At 32.7% G+C, this 22,005-nt stretch overlaps 2 protein-coding genes across 4 annotated transcripts in view; both read right to left on the bottom strand.

The window, feature by feature from the left end:
• Positions 1 to 3,389: 3,389 nt before the first annotated feature.
• On the bottom strand, positions 3,390 to 17,891 carry LOC139815120 (uncharacterized). 2 transcript variants are annotated; one of them, XM_071781779.1, is made up of 9 exons: positions 17,621 to 17,891; positions 16,303 to 16,422; positions 5,116 to 5,233; positions 4,722 to 4,983; positions 4,513 to 4,629; positions 4,338 to 4,428; positions 4,030 to 4,175; positions 3,711 to 3,846; positions 3,390 to 3,639 (listed from the first exon to the last, which is right to left on the bottom strand). In XM_071781779.1, the coding sequence occupies exons 1-9, from the start codon at positions 17,762 to 17,764 to the stop codon at positions 3,586 to 3,588; spliced, it is 1,188 nt and encodes a 395-aa protein (XP_071637880.1). In that variant the 5' UTR covers positions 17,765 to 17,891; the 3' UTR covers positions 3,390 to 3,585. The 2 variants fall into 2 exon arrangements, with proteins under 2 accessions (XP_071637880.1, XP_071637888.1); XM_071781787.1 differs by having other exon boundaries at positions 4,722 to 4,812.
• A 2,734-nt stretch (positions 17,892 to 20,625) lies between these two features.
• LOC139814570 (uncharacterized) overlaps positions 20,626 to 22,005 on the bottom strand; it is a 24,069-nt gene continuing 22,689 nt past the window's right edge. For both annotated transcript variants that reach the window (XM_071780921.1, XM_071780912.1), the window contains one exon: positions 20,626 to 21,100. In XM_071780921.1, the coding sequence (XP_071637022.1) occupies positions 20,958 to 21,100 (143 nt within the window). In that variant the 3' untranslated portion in view covers positions 20,626 to 20,957. The remainder of the gene's footprint in view (positions 21,101 to 22,005) is intronic.

Raw genomic sequence — 22,005 nt, 5'->3', positions numbered from 1 at the left:
AAAATAGTAATAAAATTTCGAAATAAATAATTTTTTTGTCGAGTGAATATTCGTTTTAAAGTTATTATTATAATTCCTCTGGCATTAAGAGGACTGCAATCTTAAGTCTAGTGTCTCATGGTTAGAGGATATTCCTCTAGATTTTAAAATATCTTCTTGAGACCGTATTTCAGAGAAAAATCCTCTAAAATCAAGCGGGAGCTATTAAACGACAGAATATTTTTTTTGGGGTGTTCATAAGGCAATTTATCAAGGCCCTGATTATTTAGCCTCTAAGGGCCCTCAGTGAAAAAGCGTGACCGGCCTTAAAGGGTTCTTATTGGGCTTCCACATTAGGGCCCAAACAAAGTTAGGGAAAATTAACAGGGGCCTTATCAAAGCCCTAACGCAATTTCCACACGGGTTGCGGCGGTCCCTCGGCACCCTTAAATGGCGGTCCGGATACGCCGATCCCTCCCCAACGCTTCAATGTGACTCAGAGGTGCTGGCCAGCCACCCCCGGAGTCTGGTTACTGCCGTGCAGGTTAGCCAGGGAAACTTGTTCTCTCCAGCAAAATGCACTCCCTGGGAACTTGTTTTGTCGAATTTAGTAAGTTCCCCGGGAACTCAGCAAAATGAACTCCTTGGGAGCTTGTTTTGTCGAATTTGGTAAGCTCCTCGGGAGCTCAGCAAAATGCACTCCCTGGGAGCTTGTTTTGTCGAATTTGGTAAGTTCCCCGGGAGCTCAGCAAAATGAACTCCCTGGGAGCTTAATCGGAGCTTTGTGCTGTGTGGGATATATATTATATATATACATATATATATATATATATATATATATATATATATATTAATAATAAATTTGATTTAAAATAATTAATTTAAGAACTCTTTTCAGTTTCTTCAAAATCTTTCGCGTTAGTTTCTCATCGAAGTTTGTCAAAACAACTAGCCGATCTTCGTGGAGAAGTGATTTTGGTTCAACAAATGATAGAAAACTTAATATGACAAAAGAATCCAACCGAGGACCAGCTGGATCTAGAAGAAGACAATGAGATTCAGCTACCAGTACAGTCGTACGAAGAGTTTCCGGAATTTGATTTAAAATTGAAAAATGATGAGAAGTACAGAACTCTATTTGTAAGTATTTTTGTTCTCTTTTTGTATTATTAACGTACTAAAAACTTGAAATTTTGTTTAGAATTAATAAATTACAATATAAATTTGTTATAGAGAAGAAAAGTAAAGCGTTGCATCAATGTTGATGTCCTTTCTTCGAAAAACTTAGGAGAAATTGTCCGGAAATATCTTGTGCGAGATGTAGCGATGCGTTTTACGACGACAAAAAAAGTTAAAGACAAAAAAATTCTGAGCGATACTACTTTCTACAAGCTTTTGGAAGGTACGTGTATTCTCAAAATCGTTTTTTCTATCATAAATACTGAATTAATTTTTTTAAATACATAATTATAATGAATTATTTTTTTTGTTATTTTCAGAATTATTTTTGAAAGTTTTTGGGGATCAAATTAACCCAAAAAAATTCCAACACACTGTTCAGTGTATGAAGAACAATGCCAAAGATTGGGAGGGGCAACGTCTAGCTCGTATGAGAAGGATTCTTTTGTAACCAGACCGCGATAATAATTAATTTTAATTATTTTTATTTATTTTTTGTTTATAAAAAAATTAATGCTTTTTTTGTTTTTTCTTTATATTAGGAAGAGTTTAAAACAAAGGATTCTCATCAGATAAGCTGTGCTTTGCCTTCTACAAAAAATTTATTTAATGTAAGTTTTATTAAAGTATGATGTATAACTAAAAATATTAAAAATAAATATTTTATTGCCAATTAGATTTCTTTTACTATATAATTTATCCACTTTTGCCTTTAATCATAAAAATAAAAATTATAGCTACCACAGCTAAATTTTCGCTGTTCATATATATTACGTAAAAAAAAAAAATTTAGTTATTATGCTTAAACTTCAGCTATAGTAGCTAATATTTTTTAGCTACAGTTTAATGGGAAATCCTTCGTTTAACTGTAGCTAAAAATGTGAGCTATCATAACTAAAATTTAGGCATGTATTCGAGAGCACGCGGTAGCGCGAGATAGCGCGCGGTGAAGGACGACTACAAAAGAAACGAGAGGAACAGCAAGTACAGAAATACAAAGTTTAATGTTTAATATGTACACTTATTTACACTGATTTCCTTTTCAGGCAAAATGCCGTGAGCGCGCACAGAGTCTAGCACGGCGAAAGCGGCGAAATAGCAATTAAGCAAACGAGTGCGTAAAGCGGTGATGAGCGGTAAAGCAAAGCGGTTGTATCGAAATACTAGCGGTGATCTGCGAGCGAAATCGATCCCGCGCCGAGGCGGCGCGGCGGTCGTTTTATCACCTCCGAGGCGAAACTCCCTCCAGACAAATTTCTACGAATTTCGGGAGGGTGATTGGCCGTCGGAGCCTTACGTCATCGCGTTGACGTCACTGTTTGCACGTGATGATCCGAGGATCGTTACATATTTGTGCTCTCTTTGTTTATAGCATGGATCTTTCTACTGTGTAGCTTGACTTTGTTTGTGCACTCGGTCAGCTGTGGCAATGTTATTGCTGGCAATTAGCGAACTTTCTGGAATATGAGCGAAAGAAAGATCCATATGCTATACTGACGAATTTAATATTGAAGAGGCTATTTGCAATGCGGTTAAGACGACACGGTGGAGATTTAATCTCGTCGACCGCCTTCCTTGCATGCATACATGTTGCGCGAGCAATTTAGAATATCTTGACTTATGCATTAAATTCCTGAAATGACGCGAGTTTCCGTACCGAATTGCACGATCTCAAACATCATGATAACTAAATTTTAGGTGTAATATATACGGACAACTAAAATTTAGCTATATGGTAGTTAATTTTTTTTCCATAACACAATATCTAAATGTAAGGAAACTATATAAGGACCACATACGATGTCCTTCACTTGGTCCGTATAAGGTAATCTTATCAGGACCATATACGATTAAAATCCTCAGGTTCTGATTATGCGCTGCGTTATTTCGGATCAGGGCCATATTAAGATTACCTAACTCGGGCCTGACCAAATAATCAGGCATTTTTATCTGGACCTGATTATTGCCTTATCAGAATTTCTACTCGGGTTTGTATATCGAAATCTTGCAAAACGTTAAGTAGGCCAAATATTTAAAATTTGATTTTTGTCGGAAATTAGGCATTTTCATAACTCCACAATAGTGGCTACGACTACGTCTACGTTTAATAAGTACTACGCACCTGTAAAATTTCATCAAAATCGGGCTTGAATATTATACTAAAGTGTTAAAGCCAAACCTCGTATATCGTAATAAGCTGAGTTATTAATTTATTAATAATTTTCTAAAACACCGTTGTTTTAAACACTCTTATATTTTATTATTCTTTACAATTTTATTTAAATTATTAGTCAGCTTAGTGATTTTATAATTATGACATGTAAGTTGCACTAGTTTTCTCATTTTACTATTAGTAAAACTACTTTAGTAAAACTACTATTATTAACACTACTTCACTATTTTACTATTAGTTGATTTGTTTTTTGGTCAATTCCGCACAGAACGAAGAACGGTAAAAAATGATAATCCAGTATTCAACAACTGTAATAAGACATGACTTTTTTATTTTTCTCTAAAATATATGTTAGTTATTTTAAAAGGTTATTTCTTACCGTAGCAGCACCTTTTAATGATCCCACAAACAATCCACCAATATAATTCAAAGTGAACGCCTTGGTGTTTCTTTGCAAGAGGAACAGTATCATTTTTTGTATTTGCAACGGAGCTACGTACCACTGAACGTTGTACCTACGTGATGATTAATTAATAATTGAGAAATATAAATAAAATCTGTGTCTGCAAACAGTTTTATTATACTTTTCTACGAGTATATTAAATGTATTTTTTATTACAGTGATCCATATAACGAATATGTACATATTTGTTATACGGATATATAATATAATTTTATGTTATAAAATAATCCCTTACACGGTGACAAAAACGTTGTCATTATGATCCATAATTTCTTGCCCAATATAGTTGGCCACAAACATGTAAGTGAAGTAATATATGATAAATATTACTCGTAATGAAAGTTCTTCAATATCACATTCAAAAGATATCATCTGAAAAATCTAAAATATATGGATATTGTAATAACTGTCGTAAAAATTAAATCAATATTATCAAACAAAATAACAATTAATTAGAATTGTCTGAATAAAAATTTAGTAGTAACTAATCTTATTATTATTATTTATAAGTATAATATATCATAAAACAAAGGCAGTATTTACCAGAAAACCATTAAGACTTCCGCACATTACAAAGGTTATTATTAAAAGAGCGAACATTATTTTAAATCCGGATATGGTCGAGTTAGAAAATCTTCAAATAAAAATATTATATGCGCGTATTTTATATCTTAATTATTATATATAATATAATTCATATTGCTTATTAAATACTAACTTCATAGCTTTGCGATGCATATCCACAGCACAAATTAATCCCTTGTATATCAAATATTCGTTTTGCAAGCTGTTTTTTCGTAGAGTTTCGAGTGTCATTGTACGTGCGATACGATAACTGCAAATGATTCTTTTGGCATCATTAAATGGCCTTTCTATTTCTCCAATTTGATAGATTTTTTATATTTGTTTTTATATTTATTCCCTTACCAGGCAATTTGAAACATTCCACATGCATGTTGTAAGAAAACTATGAGCATTGATCCTGTCGCTGTCGTTGCAATTAACCCAATAAAAAAGGCTGCATTTGTATGGAAAAATATCAAGTAGAAGTATCTTTTATCGACAAAGTATTCTGTCACAAGCAGCGGCGAAATATGTGCGCGAGTTTCATTTATAGACAGTAAGGTGTAAAAAACGCGCCACCAAATTGGGTATAAAATTAAAATAATTGCGAGAAATATAACAACGTCTGAAAAATGTTTAAGGCTCAATTATTTCGATAAGAAGTTTATTATAAACTCGCCACGCGTTTAGTTTTCCAAATACAATATTCCAAATATAATAATTCGCGTTCAAAGTAAATCTAAAGCAGTTGTCTTACCTGTAAACGCAATCGTGTAACGTTTTGCATAGATAGCATACTGTTTTATGATATTGATTTCATTTTCGTCAGTTAACTCGTCCCAAGTATCCTGCAGTTGCTCCAGTAAACACTTTATCTGTCAATATTGCATATTATTTCTCTTAATCATATTTTTAAAAAATTTTCTTGTTTGTATTCTATAAAAAGACCTATTTTTCGGAAATATTTTTGAAGAATTGATCTTTTTATACAATACAATTTGTTTCCGAAAAATAATACACATATGAATACAATATATCATATATAATATATACCGCACGACACTCGAGAAATTACCCTTACAGAAAAGAAGTACTAAAAGTACACTGCAGTAATAAATTACTGTAAATACTGGCAGTAATATTTTGGTGAGTAGTTTAGAAATACTGAGCAGTACTGGATTACTGGTAGTAATTTATTACACAGAACTACTGGTGCTTAGTATTGAATTACTTACCCAAAAATTTCCAATTTCCGATATTCACCCGGCATAAAAAAAAATTATTTTTTTCGAAATTTTATTATTATTTTATAATTAAATTTGTTTCTTAAGATGCAGTCTATAATTATAAATATTTTCTCGTACTTGAAAAAACACTTTACCTTGGTGGGATTCGAACTCGGGACCTCTGGATCGTGAGCCAACTGCCTTACGTGGTAGACTACTTCTTAATTTGATGTAAGTGTTATATATAGTCTACATATGTCGTAACCAGCACAAATATATAATTTTTTAAAAATTGTCTTAAGAAACAAATTTAGTTTAAAAAGAGTAATAAAATTTTGAATTGGATATATGATATAATATTTCTTAATGTCGGGTAAATGTCAGAAACCAGTGCCGGCTCATTATGAAATTTTGTATTCGTAAATATATTTATGAAAAAAGTATATTTATAAAGTTAAAACATTCTTATCAAATCCTTACAAGGGCCTTGTTTATCCTTTAACCTTTGACCATAGTTGCAAAACATATAGTTGATGGATCAGCTTGATTAATTATATTTAATTACTTATTTTGTATATTAGGTCCCTTTACTCCAGATGTAAAACATATGCATTTATTATTTTATAATTGTACTAAAATACTCTACAGGTAGGTTGTGAAATTTTTAAGGTTTAATTAGGACAACGAATTTTACATATATAAATTCAGTACTTCAGGTGTTTGCCGCCCCAGTAGTTGAATCTCATCTATACCAGTACTTAAAATACTAGACCAAGTAATGAATTACTAGGAAAACTACTTACTCATTCTATCAGTATTTCACGTCTAAGCTCAACTACTAGATTCTCCAATACTTCAGTACTTTTTTACTATATAAGAAAATACTGAAGCAAATACTATCAGTACTTTGAATCCCGGAAGAACTACCAATACTACTAGATATTACTCATTTGCCAGTAGTTGCACAGATTAATAGACAGATAGCCAAAGGTCCGGGTTGAGACGAGACCAGCATTTCTCACTGGTTTCAGCGCCATACCGTGTAGCGGCCAATGCAGTAACTACGTTCTTGATAAAGCAGGTCATTTTCGGACGAAGTCGCTGTAACTCTTATAACTACAGTTTCGTTATCATTGTTATATTATCGCTGTGCAGATATAATATATATATGATAAAAAAGCTGCGCAACGACAATATAATGATAACGAATTGTTGTTAATAGTTGTAGAATCAGAGCACTGATCCCTAAGCCGAGAACTCCGCGTGACGTGTTAGACAAGTTATATTTTGCAATCAAAATTAAGTATGTTAATTAATTGTTAGGACTTTCAGTCCTTAAAAGAAATTTGTTATGTCAATTGTAGTTAAAAAGATATTGATGATTAACATAGAGTCTATTGCATCAAAGTTGCGACTTACGCATAGACGATTAATTAAGAAACTATGAAATTTTTTGTTATTCAAATTTAAGAGTTTTTTAGGTTGCTAAATATTAATCTGATGTTAAATTCAGTTGATAAATTAAAAATGTCGGAGCCATATAGCGGCCGGATGTCAAAAGTAAAAATTGTATCATTTTTATTTTTAATATTCGCTATTTTTAATTAACTTTGCCATCCGATTAATATTGCGATTAATATTTAAAAAAAACCCTTAACTTCAAATACATAATTAAAAAATAATTCATAAATTCTGAATGGTATATGTATTATAGTTGCAACTTTTTGACGCAATAGGATTCTGTGTTAATCTCGGCGTTAATAATCATGCATCAATTATATATTTTTAATCATAAATGACATGAGAAATTTCTTTTAAGAACAAATAAAGGATAAATATTTTAATTCGCGATGCTTCTTTAATAAACTTATTCAATTAATTATATTTATTATTTATACCGTCGTGTAGGAAAGTTTCATGTTTGTATATTAATTAAAATTTCAAAAATAAACTTTTATATAATTTTCCTGGTAATTTCATAAAATTAATATTTTCATCAAATTAAACTGCCAAATACGGTCAGGCTAAATTTTGTTCACCTATATAGTAACAATTTTTCGTGTGAATTTTAAAAGTATATTCTTTCGCTTCGTCAATTACACGCGCCGTACTTTCAATCTTGAAACGCAGTCTGAAACTGAAACGTACAATCATATAATTAAATTGATATAATCAATTTAACAATACCGATACTATACCCATCTCCACACACACTGCAAAGAATGTTACGGAAATATTTTTAATTTATAGTTTATAAAATTATTGACTATAATTTTTATTTTTCTTTAAATTTTAATTAATATCTAATATTTTAAATTTCAGTTTATAAAATTAATTTTTATTTTATTATTAATTTCTTAAATTTTAATTTATTAATTTAATCAAGAAATATATTTTTCACATATCGACTGATATCTTTCAGGAGGTCGTATCTTACACAATTCGAGATCGATTTTACACAATTTTCGATTTTTCTGCTTAAGGACGTTCTCCGGCAGTCGTGCTCAACTTGTATTCGTGCTTAAAAAAATGTTTGTATACAAAATATTATATAATAACATCTATAAAAAGTAAGAAGTTAACTTCACGCGTAAGAACTCATGCGGCGTTGCCAAGTAACTGACGCCTCTTCTCTTCTCCCGGGAAAAAATATTCATATATGATCATATATAATCATATATGATTGGCCATATATGGTCAGATATGGAAATTGGCCAGATCTGAGGATATATGATCTGGTATTATTGTATATGTTAATATCTGATCAGATATGATCAGGTATGATCAGATACGAACTGACACAGTTCAATCTGGACATATATATTTAAGTAAGTTTCAGAACATTGTTATATATTTTCAAAAGTTATTTTTTAAGTGTGCCACTTTATTATAAAAGTGGACTCCACGATACAACTGATACAAAAATTGTGCCGCTTCATAGCGCGAGACAGTGTCGTGTCTTTTGATACCATTCTTATAACACTGTTGGTTAAATTTTAAATACGAGAAACAGATCCCATCGAATGCCATCTATCGGATACTTTGAGATGCAATATCTGATCTGATCATATATAATCTTATATGACTATATAAGTTCATATATGATTATATATGATTTTCAGTTTAAATTATAAGATATTATGTTTGCAAAATAATACGATTAATATATTTATTTATAAGAACTATAATATATATTATATAACAGTTTTTTTCACGAAGGTAAAATTTCATTGTTTATAAAAATATTTGATAAAAATTAATATGTCAATTAAAAAAGATTAAGTGTCTTATGCAAAATTAGAAAAAAAGAAAAATTTTAAATAACACAAGCAATGAGATGCCGTTTTTGGTCGAAGTGAATCTGGGTGCTTAATAATATTTCACAATATCAATTATTATTAAATACATTTTTCAGTTTTTTAAACTGCGTGCCAATATGGACTTTGTCGGACTTAAAACACATATATATATATATATAAACGCTCTATATATGGGCATGTAAAACTTATATCTGTTTATGTCTCATTTATATATGTTCATATACTGTCAGATATGAATATGTTTTCCCGGGATGATATAAAATGTCCGGGAAAAATATTCATATCTGACAGTATATGAACATATATAAATAAGATATGAACAGATATAAGTTTTACATGCCCATGTATAGCGCATATATAATCATATATGATTATCTATCGCCATATATGATTCTGATCACCATATATGATTATTATATATGCTCTATACATGGGCATGTAAAACTTATATCTGTTCATATCTCATTTATATATGTTCATATACTGTCAGATATGAATATTTTTCCCGGACATTTTATATATCATTATATCCCAGTCTGGTCATATATACATCACGTCTTGTCATATATGATCATGTACAGTGCCGATATAGTTATGTATGACCATATATAATTATATCTGATAATACATGGCCAAACATTCTTTATATACAATCATGTAAGGCCAGATACGATTATGTGTAGTGTCATATCTGCTACACATAATAATATGTCTGACCATATATGAACTTATGATCAGATCTTGTGTCATGTATAATATACGATCTGATCATATATGGCAATAGATAACCATATATGATTATATATGCTCTATATATGGGCATGTAAAACTTATATCTGTTCATATCTTATTTATATATGAACATATATGAACATATATAAGTTTTACATGTTCATATATAAATATATACTGTCAGATATGAATATTTTTTCCCGGGCTATCACTCTGAACCGAGCGAAAAATTCATCAAATCGCGTGCAATTATTTATTCTATTTTTATAGAGCATCATATACTAATTTTTCAAAAACATTTAGAGAAAACTTTTTTCACAATTTATTATAATGTCTCTTATTTTACAATAGTTCGGAATAGGAATTACATGTTAAAAGTTGAAATTTTGAAACTCAGTATCTCGATGTTTATTAAATAATACCGCAAGAGGTATTAAAATTTATACTATCGCATAAAGCACATCTAAAAATTAACGTATATTCACAGTTTTAAAAAAATCTAGAGAAAATCAATTTTCCGGAGAACGACTTAAACGCTCGGTCAGGCAACCCCGAAGCTAAGTGTCTACATCCTATCTTAAAATAGATTAACAAAAATGAATTATAGTTGTCGAAATTTTCTCGTATTTTCTCGTATTTTTAGATACGACAAATTTGCATTTCAAAATTATAATCAAATAAACAAGATACGACATATTTATTTTTAAATGGACAATAATAAATGTTACTTAAAAATAAATATGTCGTATCTTGTTCATTTGATTACAATTTTGAAGTGCATCGTATCTATAAAAATTGCGTTTTTGCGTTTGTTTCCCACAAATAATATCAAATTAAACAATAAAGATGTATTTTAATTCCAAATCACTATACTTTTGAACAGTAAAGCGATGATCGAACTATCTTGTTTGTTGCTTATCAACGAAACAAAAATTTACGAATCTTGTAAAGTGACAGTTTTTGAGATACGATCTCCCGAAAGATATCAGTCGATATACGATAGAAACAATAAAAAATATGAACAGGAAACTAGATTTTGTCATCGTTGAAATGGAATTCGAACTTGTGAAGATCTATAAACGATAAAACATTTATGTTATTGAGTTATTGATTATTTTTACTGCCCAATCTATTGTAAGTATATGCAAAAGTTAAGTAAAAAAGCAAAAAAATTTTGTAATGCGTTAAACATATTTTAATGTACGTTGCTTTTTAGTATTATATTAAGTGTTATTTGCAATTGGGAACAAAGTTCTTTGGAAGTTTTAAACATCATTCGCAGGTGATGACCATTACATGATTATCGGGAAGATAAGTATAGGAAGATTTTTTAATTTTAAAATATTTATTGTTTTATAATAAAACATTACTTTTACATTCTCTCACTTTATGAAATTTTACATTATTTTATATCACGTTTCACTTTATTGATAATTGGATTTGCCACAAAGAACCCTGTCTATTTTAGAACCCTCGCGTCTATAACAACGAGACTTTGCTAAAATAAAAAATTATTGTTAGAGGATCAGAATATTCTACAATCAATTATTTTGAATATCCCTGACTCACGTCCAGAAACTTGCAATTAGCTGGATCAGTATAGTAACAAATTTATTTGTATAAAGTACTTCAATTGATATATTCAAGTAGTTTATTATCCGTCATCACAGGGAGATGCCTATAGGACGTCGAAAAATCGAATGAAACAAAGCCATTTCGTACATTTTTCTAATTTTTCAAAGAGTGTATCTCTGATCGGTATTAACTTACAATAAAGGATTATGTTTATACAGAAATATTTCAATCATCTAACAATAATCTTTCATTTTAAGTCTCGTTACTATACGCGAGGGGCCTAAAACCTTTATAAAAATGAGCAAAGTTCTTTGTAAGTGAGTTTAATGCCAAATTGGCAACAATTTGCTATTAATTTACTTACTGGATTATAAACACGCTGCTGTATTACAGACGGGTTGCAATCATATCTACCCATTAGAGAATAGATATTTTGCACTCTAAACGGTAAGATATATAAATGCACCCATGTGCACATATAAGTAGCAGTTTACCCCATTTGCACGAATTCTTGTAACACAGTGCACAAGATGACACTAATGCAAATAGATGAGCGAGCGTATATTTTATTTGCACATTATAAACAGCGCTAAGCGCAGAATGCATTTTGACAGCAGTCATTGCAGCGATTTAAAATCAATTTAATATAAGAACGCCATCAAGTTCGAGCTAGGATCTAAGTAGCAAATAATTTCCGTGTGAATTTCCAATACTATTTCCAACTAAACTGCGCGCCAACGAATTGTCGGTCTTGAAACACAGCCTTCTTCGTTAGAACAGTAAATTCACTTAAATAAATCGCAAATCAATTTAATTTTTGATGCTGATACAAATCGTATCTAACATCCCCCCCTTCCCCCGAATATTACTGTAAAGAATTTATTGCGAAAAAACCCTGACTGAGATAATATTTTTTCGCAATAAATTCTTTACAGTAATATTCGGGGGAAGGGGGGGATGTTAGATACGATTTGTATCAGCATCAAAAATTAAATCGATTTGCGATTTATTTAAGTCAATTTACGGTTCTAACGAAGAAGCTGTGTTTCAAGACCGACAATTCGTTGGCGCGCAGTTTAGTTGGAAATAGTATTGGAAATTTACATGGAAATTATTTGCTACTTAGATTCTAGCTCGGACTTGATGGCGTTCTTATATTAAATTGATTTTAAATCTTAGAATCCTATTACTATTATTATTACCCTGATGGAAATATTTTACTGAATATAATGGAATTTTACTGAAATTCTGTCTCAATTGACCCAGATGAAAATATTTTGCTGAAAGTACTATGAAATTGATGATAAATGAAATGAAAGTTATTGAAAAATTACTGAATATATTTCAAAATAAATCATAATTTTCTTTATAAAATTTAATGTAAATACTGTGAAATATAAGAAAAATTAAATTATACTGTTGAAAAATAATAAAACTGAATCCTTGCTCGTTCAGTCGCTTTTTGGAATTGAAGCATAGGAGCCTTCGTTAATTTGAGAATTTAGCTGATGCTAATTCGAGTTTATAAGACACTATAAGTCTACTTTTTGTTGAGAATTACTACTTTTTTATGTCACAGTTTTAAAGAATTCGATTTTTACTTAATTTATAGATTTTTTACTACTTGACTATTATTACACAGCTTGACTTCGGAAACTTTTTTGACACGCAATGATTAACCCTCCGAGAACACACCTATTTTTTCAATCACGGAGAACACTCAGGGTCAATCTGACCCTACACAACTCTGATCGCACTCGTCAATTTAAAATGGTGGACGATCAAAGTGTGTGGAAGGTCAGATTAACCCAGTGTTCTCTTGAAAAAAGTTTCTTTAAGAAAAAATTTTTTAATTTTTTTTATTTTTAATATTTTTGGCTAAAAATTTTTTTGGCAAAAAAAACAGAGTCAAATTGACCCTTTGTGTTCTTGGAGGGTTAAGGCCGTTCGCTCCACATTTTTCAGCCTTCTAACACGATTTATCTCGCCATTAAACGAATAATTATTTTTTAAGTTTTAAAAAATTGTTAACAACTCTCTAATTAAATTTATAGTTTGACCACGCATACATTTCGACTATTTGTTAATCGGTTTTTTGGGCTTTTAACTTGATGTGGCTTCTTAATAACTCCATGTAATTTGTATACTATAATTATTAATATTAAGAAAGTAAAAACGACCGCTACGATTTAAATCAATAGAGAGGATAAATTCTATAATAAAAATGCTATAATTATTAATTAATGTTAATTTTATGATGTTAAACTTTCTTTTAATTTATTTTATCTCTCGACGGATTTTTTATGTAACGGGATTATTATGATAATGTATTACAGTTAATTAGAGGGATTTATTTTATTGATTGAAAAAGTCTCTGTAAAGCACGAAACGTCCCAGTTATTTTGACGGAATATTAAACTATATTATTTAGAATCATGTTGTTCGGTTATTGGCTCTTGTTTTATCTAAGACATACGAGCTTTATCTACTTATATATTTTTTAATTTATACATATTAAAATTATTGCAATGTTAAAAAAAACAAATTTTTTACATTATCTCATGACGAAAGAGACCATCACCTTTTCGCGGTTTCCGTTGAGCAACAATATCTACGTAATCTATTCGTAAAAGTGAAATACACATAACTGCTGTGATTGCAAAAATTTGTCCTTTAATTTTACTATATGTATTTTACAAGACATAGTAACTTGTGCCAATGTCAAATAATTAATGAAATAAAATTTCTTAAAGTTTTCATGTGCGTAATCTATTGAGCCGGTAGAAGCAATTTTCTAATAGTAAACGTGGACGAGCGAGTAAGACGATCGGCTAGAATGATGAAGTTCTCAAGTTCGAATCCTGGTTTTTTTCTAACTTTTTTTGCATTTTTATTTTTTTAGGCAAATGAGTTTTTATGTAATACATATAAACTAGGAAAATTATTTGACAATCATTAAAATTATTCGCATATTTTCTAACAACTTTAGGAAAGTTAACGATTTGCTCATAAAAAAATAAAAAATTATTTTTAAATTACAAAATAAGTTTTCTTTATTATTGTATAATAACAATAGTATTATTCATTAATCCTCGGTCTCGGCTTCATATTATATATATATATATATATATATATATATATATATATATATATATATATCAATAAATATCATAAGTAATTAATAAGTGCGACAAGACCTAGGTGCGCGCGCGCGAGCGCCGAGATATTAACAAGAAGCCTAGCACGATTCTAGCCGGCTCGGCTGACCGAGCGTCGAGCATCTGACATCACCGCTGAAATCTGGCATCACTGCAAAATTAGTCCGGATTCGCACCAGGGGCAAAGTCTGTAGGTAAAATCGGGTATATTTAGTACAGACTCGCACCAGGGGCAAAGTCTGTAATGTGATTTAGTCCGGACTCAATCCTAGAGGCAAAGTCTGTCGGTAAGGGGCAAAGTGTGTCGGTAATCAATAAAGCACGGAAATGCTGGTCTCGACTTTTGAGGGGCCATTGGCTATCTGTCTATTAATCTGTGGTAGTTGAACTACTGAAGTACCAAAATAAAATACTGATCGCCAGTAAAAAATTACTAGACTCAGTAATAATAAATTACTGACCAGCCAGTAATACTTGTCTGTAAGGGTATTGAAGCTGAATAACTAATAATTATGAAATTAATCAGCAAAATTAAATAAATTAAACATATTACACTACAGAATGGTATTTATATAGAATAGCTACACTGCACCCCAAAAATTAATAAAAATAGGCTCATTCGACGCATTTTGGCACGAAACGAAAGAATTTGGCAGAAAAATGCGGCGGTCTGCCCTGCGAAGCGAGATATTTAGCGTTAAAGTTGACGATTCTTAGGTTAGAAATCCTGTCATACCGACGTGATGTAGCGATCATGAACATGCCCCGCGGCCACACGCGCATGCTCCGTGGTCGCACGCGCATGCAAAAGTGTTCGAATTTTAAACGTATGCGCATACTTATAATGCATAAATATGGTAATTGTTTAGATGGGGGGGGGGGATCACCTTGGATGATCTTGATATTTTAATATGTTGTCAAGGTTACCCTCCTGAGTGACCTTCAGAAGGTTTCAGCACGCGCTCGTTATTCGTTATTCGTTAAAAAGTTATTAACAAAAAAAGTTTGGAAAATATAGCAGCTATTTTGAGTATTGGAAGGCACAATTAAATAACTAATATATACGTGTGTGTGCCCTGCTTTAAAGAAAATCACAACTTCTATAAAGCAGGACATACACACATGTGTGTATGCTCTACTTTAACGAAAATCACAACTTCTATAAAGCAGGGCATACACACGTGTGTATGTGCTCTGCTTTAACGAAAATTACAACTTCTATAAAGCAGGGCATACACACGTGTGTGTGTGTGTGTGTGTGTGTGCGCCCTGCTTTAACGAAAATCACAACTTATATAAAGCAGGGCATACACACGTGTGTATGTGCCCTGCTTTAACGAAAATCACAACTTCTATAAAGCAGGACATACACACATGTGTGTGTGCTCATGATCGCTACATCACGTCGGTATGACAGGATTTTTAACCTAAGAATCGTCAACTTTAACGCTAAATATCTCGTTTCGCAGGGCAGACCGCCGCTTTTTTCTGCCAGATTCTTTCGTTTCGTGCCAAAATGCGTCGAATGAGCCTATTTTTATTAATTTTTGAGGTGCAGTAGCTATTCTATATAAATACCCTTTCATGAAAGAAATATCCCCAAGATTCTTCAAAATCACAGTTTTAGTTATTAATGTTAGATAGCATATGTAAATTTTTGAAGAACACTTCAATTATTGTGTCAGTTCAGTAACCATCTCGAACTGATTATTGAGTTATGCTGTATATGAACTAAATATTATTGTTGACCCTTTTTTATAATATTAATTTTTACAAGTTTATATATGACTTTTCTTTTACACTACATGCTGGTACAAAAAAAACTGGTCTCTTTCTGTAGCGTTTAATTTATTTTCTGCTTTCTGCTTATCATAAAATAAAATCGGTTTAGTTTCACGAACTTCCAAATTGTCATCCAGTATGTTTTACTTACGACTTCAACGTTAATACTAAGTAAACCATAATTAATTGCAAAGGTGATGTAGCATAATGCAGTTGCAAGAACATTAATGAGGAGATCTGGAGTACATTGTGATGTCAGAAATGTTGCAAACTGCAAAGAAATTCTTTAATATAATTTTACACTAAAATTATTATATATTTTTTAATGCAACCAGAGAAAGGCTCTAAGTCTTTAATTGTTTTACAATGTATCATAATTTAACATAAGAAAGCTATTTAACTGCAATGTATTAAGCAAAATTAGAAATTAATTTTTTTTGATATGTAATAACAAACACATGTTATAAAATATCAATATATTTAATATTGTGACGGTTTTATAACGCAAAATAAAAGATTGCTAAAAATAACGTTATATTTTTTATCTTGTTATTATATAATTCAAATTATCAACCCTATTCACTCCAACCATGCCTTTCGTGTCCCACGAGTTTCTAACAGTCGTTTGTTCCGGAAAACAAATGATTGTCAGATAATCCCCCCACTCCTAAAAAAAGTTGTTGTGGTAGGGAACCTCAAGTAAAAATTTCAAAGTCCTAGCTCATTTACTCTCGAAACGGCGAACAATCAAAATCTCGGTGGGACACGAAAGTGCATGGTTGGAGGATTACGTCAGTGTTGTGTGAAAGGTAAATGAGCATTTTTTTCGATAAAAATGTATTTTTGTGTATAATTTAACCGTATTTAAAATATTTTCGTCGTTAAAAAAAAATTTAACATTCCACAGAGGTCTATTATGGCTCAGAGGCAGGTGGAAGAGGTGGCGAGGAGCTACGATTATTTAAAAAAATTAATTTTTTTACATAAAAAATATCTGTCACACTTCAAATTCGCCTTTTCTTATTCAGAAATTCTTTTTCTAGCATTCTTTAAGTCCTTAAAGTCCTTCTGTACCATTTAAAAATTACCAAATTTGCGGCGACAAAATTAAGTATTCCTATTTAATTAATAATTATCTCATATTTTTTTCTCATTTGCACTACTTTTAGCTTTAATTTGCGTTTTTGTTCATTAAGCTTCGTCAATTTGTTCGTGAGTTATGATTTTTTAAGTAAAACGAGTCGTAACGTGTGTTTGTCAACATATAATTGTTGTAAAAAAATATTTAAATAAATGATTTCCAAATTTTTTTTACATTAATTTATAGTCGAAGGTACAAAAATATTATAATAATTTTTGGGGAATTTTTCAAAGCTATTAACGTTTTGAAAAACACGTGGGACTCGAAAGTGCGTAGTTGGAGGAATAAAGGGGCGGAAAAAACGTTGGAGTAAATAAGGTTAACATACCTGACCTAGGATATAGGTCGCCAAAACACTAAAAAGCAATGTGAACTGGAGTTTAACAAGTTTAGACCGTTGATAGGGCCACAGACCAACTGTGAGTAACAGAAGCCGATTGAATCTGATATGCAAACAGTCGACACTGATCATTTTTTCATTGAGAATTGAAATGCACTTGACGGAAAAGAAATTGATTCCCTTGTTTTCTGTTTACTTGTTGAGTTTTCTTGTTTCCTTGGAGTGTTTGTTTCTTGTTTCCTTGGAGTGTGTGTGGTGCAATCGATTGATTTGAGTATGGCAGCAACGTAATAATAATAACAGATGTTTATTTCCCATAAAGTAATACTTCGTGAAGATGAGGGTTGCGTCACAGCGGACTGCGCAGATGCGTGGAAACGCTCCACCCCTTCCAGCGCGTTATAATGTAACGTGTTCCTCATTCTAGTGCGCGCTGTCTTGAGTTACGGTTATTTCTTCGCAATGGTACAACTTGCACTTGAAATGTCGACGTAACGGTTGTCAATGTATATTGCTGATAAATGTTACATATAATTCATAATTCCTTCTTTCATTCATAATTTCCTTCTCGCAAAATGGTAAAAACATCGCTATTTAACCACATTAATAAAATTTAAAAAAAAATTTTTTGTTTAAAAAATTATTTTTAAAAAATATTATATTAATGTTGTTGAATAGAGGAGATTTTACCTAAAACTTTTATTTGAAACATTTTTTGATATCTCGAATACTTTTCGAAATATATCAAGAAAATCAAAAAGCCGCTCTACATATCAGGAGTGGTTTCACCCTTTAAAACCGTTTTTGGGCAGCTACAAAAAATATCTAAATTCATCTTTTTACTCCCCCTACATGTGTGGGAAGTTTTATTAAAATCAGAATTTTCGAGTTCGCGAGGTTTCCTTGTAAGTTAATCTTATTTTCGGTATCAGTGGTCTCTCACCCCACTTTTCGCCCTCCCCACTCACGCGCGCGAACAGTGACGTAACGCGACTTGACGTAGAGCTGCGTGTGCGTCATGGAGCTCGCCCGCGGATGCGCGCGAGATCCACCTCGAAAATTAACCGACCGACGGGTGTCCGACGTTATGGACATAGTGTCGAAGCACTCGGCGTCGTTAGCTCACTGAAAGTTCTTGTACGGCAGCGGCTTGCACATCACCGAGCCATACAGATTGTTCACGTCAAAGTACATGAGGTATGTCGACGATTTTGACGAGCAAACCGAGACGAACAGAGATAACCACCTCGTCTTTCAATCTTACAAATCCCGACGACAAGTTCGCGTTGAGTTAACCCGCCGAGGAAACTCGCTGGGAATCCAGAAAGTTTTCGAGACTCTCGCGTGTCTTACGTTGGTCAGTGCCGCACGCCAAACATTGACCGGCAAATTATTACAGAGAATCGCGCGGCATCCAGCCCGAAAAACAGCCTGATTCCCTTATAGAAATTTAATACTGTAAGTGATTTTTTGGCTAGTAATTAATCACTTAAAAACACTATTAAAAGCACTGTTAATAGTGCTTCATATTAAATTTCTATAAGGGTTGTCGAAATATTTTCTATTTGCGTCACGTGGCCGAACGTTCCGTCGGACGGTCGATCAAACTTGAAAAATTCCGATTCGATATACCGCGCCGCGTATTCACATTTTCCAGTGTTTGGCTGAGATACGCACCGTCATTTTTGTCGAAAAAAAAATTATATATTAAAAGCACGGAAAGAAGCTAAAATCCATTCCGGGTTGTTCTAAAGCCTCGTGAAAGAATTAACCAATATGCATTGATCAATTGGCCGAATTGTTTATATGTGATTGATCAATTCTTCCTCCATCCGAGATTTCGGAGTGATTTCTAGCACCGTGCACCGTGGACACAAGGCTTAAGATGGCGATATTCGATCTCCTGTCTGTTTTCGTCGCCTTTATCATCGTTAATCCGCTCATTCAAGGTGGGAGTCTGAGGCGACAACACGGGCATCGTTCCCATTTAGATTGTTATAATCTCCAGAAATCGCTATCACGCCTCGAGGAGTATCGCGATTCCTACGGGCAGGATACCCTGCTTAGCATGCCCTTTGTACACACGGTCCGTCGCTACTACCGATTGAATGATTTAGTGAGGTCTTCGGACTGATGCGCGGCAATTAATTTGACGTATATTTTTAAAATAAGACGATTTTTAAATCGCAGGATCCAAGTAGCTACTCACTTTTTTAGTAGCGAGTGAGAGCCCGAACTTTTATCCTGAAGTCTAACGCTGTTTTAGCGAAAAGATTCTCACTTGATTTTTATTCTTTTAATCGCTCTAAATATAATTTTATTGAGTATATTTACTTATTATCCGTCTTAAGGAAAGTCTTTTTTTTTGTAGTTACGCACCATTATCTATTTATAAAAGAACAATTCGTCATTGAAGTGTGGACACATTGCCCCATCAAAAATAGGACAGATAGCCCCAACCACGTTTTTTCACTTTAACATGTTGCGAATTTTAGATTATGCGGAATTAAGATTTGACGCTTCTCACGCCTGATAACTACATATTAATATTATGAATTGCTTACCTTAATTTTAGTTAAACTACTGTCGCACAGCAAATTTTTTGACCGTCAAAAAATGTGAATAATTGCTTTCGCTTTTCGTTTAACGTATGCGTCTGCGAGAAGCATCGCAAGAAAGCAAACAACTTTTAAATCTCTTTACGTAGAGCATTTTTGAACTATTTGTTACAATGGTACGTCTTAAAACCTCAGATAACAGTACTGTAGACACATAGCCCCAGTCTCCCCATGTTTTCAAATACTAAATTATAGAATATACTAAAAAATATGCAATATGTAATTAATAACAATGACTTTAATTGGGGTGTAAAAATCATCCCAGGTAACTATTTATGCAAAAGAAAAAAGACAAAATTAAGCACTCGTTCCCCGGTTAATTAGGGAAACTTATCCGCCAGCATCAAAGATGAGTGGAAAATAATGTTTCTCATGTAAAAAAAATGTGTCGTAACATTTATTCCAGAGACGCGTACACTTCCAGTTCGAATCTCTCGCATCGGCGATTCGCAGCACGCAGGCTCATTCATTGCTCACGGCGATCGCGATCACTGCAATTGATCGCGTACGCCTCTCCGGCGGGATACACACCCGCGATGATCGTCCGAGTTACAAAGAAGCATACGCAGAGTCGTTCACCAAGTCTGATAACGACGATTATTTACAATAACGAGAGATCAACACTCGCGCTTGTCGAGTAATCTAATCTTAAGACGCGACACTCATACACGAGTCTTGTCGTGGACGATAAGATTTCCGTCTCATCGTCAGTACATCATTCCGGGATGGGCAGCCCTTTGGAAGAACACGTTGGGATTGGCCGACAAGGTCGTGTAGAGATTCCCGGCGTCCTCCGGCCTCAAGTACATACCGGGTGGCAGAACGAACGTCTCCATCGGTCCGTGTACATCTGGAAACAGAGATACGTGTTTGCGTTTCATCTGATAATGTTTAAGTATTCTGAATAATCAGTTTGCAAAAGAGAGAATCAAGAATCCGTTCGGAAAACTGGAGCACACCGCGATTCCCCCCTACGCATCGCCTCGATTTACATCCACCGGAAATGCTTTTTATTATTCAGTATCGATCGAAGAGGCGCGTATCCGGACGTAACTTTCCGTGCCGCGTGTCTATATAGCGGCTATCATTTTCGCCTCGCCGTTAATAAATGAATTGTGGGTATCGAGTATACGCAAGAATCGAAATCGCGCGTTGTGCATAACCGGGACGGAGCCCTCGTTACGCCGTACGCGTTAAGCGCGACTGTAATTTAAAATCGTCAGCTTAAAGTAGGTCTCGTCGTTCGCAGCTGTCGTTACAAGGCGATTACGCGAGTTCGTCTTTGCCTTGACACGCGTATAGCCTAATCTGTAATTAAACTCTTTCGATATACGCTCCTAACATAATTTCTTATGAAAAATTGAGGAAACCTTTCTTTGCAGAAATATTATAAAGCGCAGATAATATTATTTTTTTAATTCCTTTTTTTATACGAAGAAAATATCGCAGAGCAGGAGAGAGAGAAGTATAAATATATTTTTTTATAATGTTCTGTTGGAATATAACGACACATTATAGCATTTATTACTATAAGCTATAAATGTCAATACACCGTTAAATTCGTAGTGTCAAATTATGCTCAATTTGAATCACTTAAACCATTTCTAGGTCGCCACTGCTCTTACTCAATATGTTGTTAATTTAACTAAATCAACGAAGTTAAAATAATACAGTTTTGTATTAAAATAATACATTTCGACATAATTAAAAATAACAAAATTATATTATTAAATTATAATTAAATTATAATATTTA

Source organism: Temnothorax longispinosus, chromosome 1 (genome assembly GCF_030848805.1).
Source record: "Temnothorax longispinosus isolate EJ_2023e chromosome 1, Tlon_JGU_v1, whole genome shotgun sequence".
NCBI lineage: Eukaryota > Metazoa > Arthropoda > Insecta > Hymenoptera > Formicidae > Temnothorax > Temnothorax longispinosus.
This window is presented reverse-complemented; position numbering and strand designations above follow the sequence as displayed.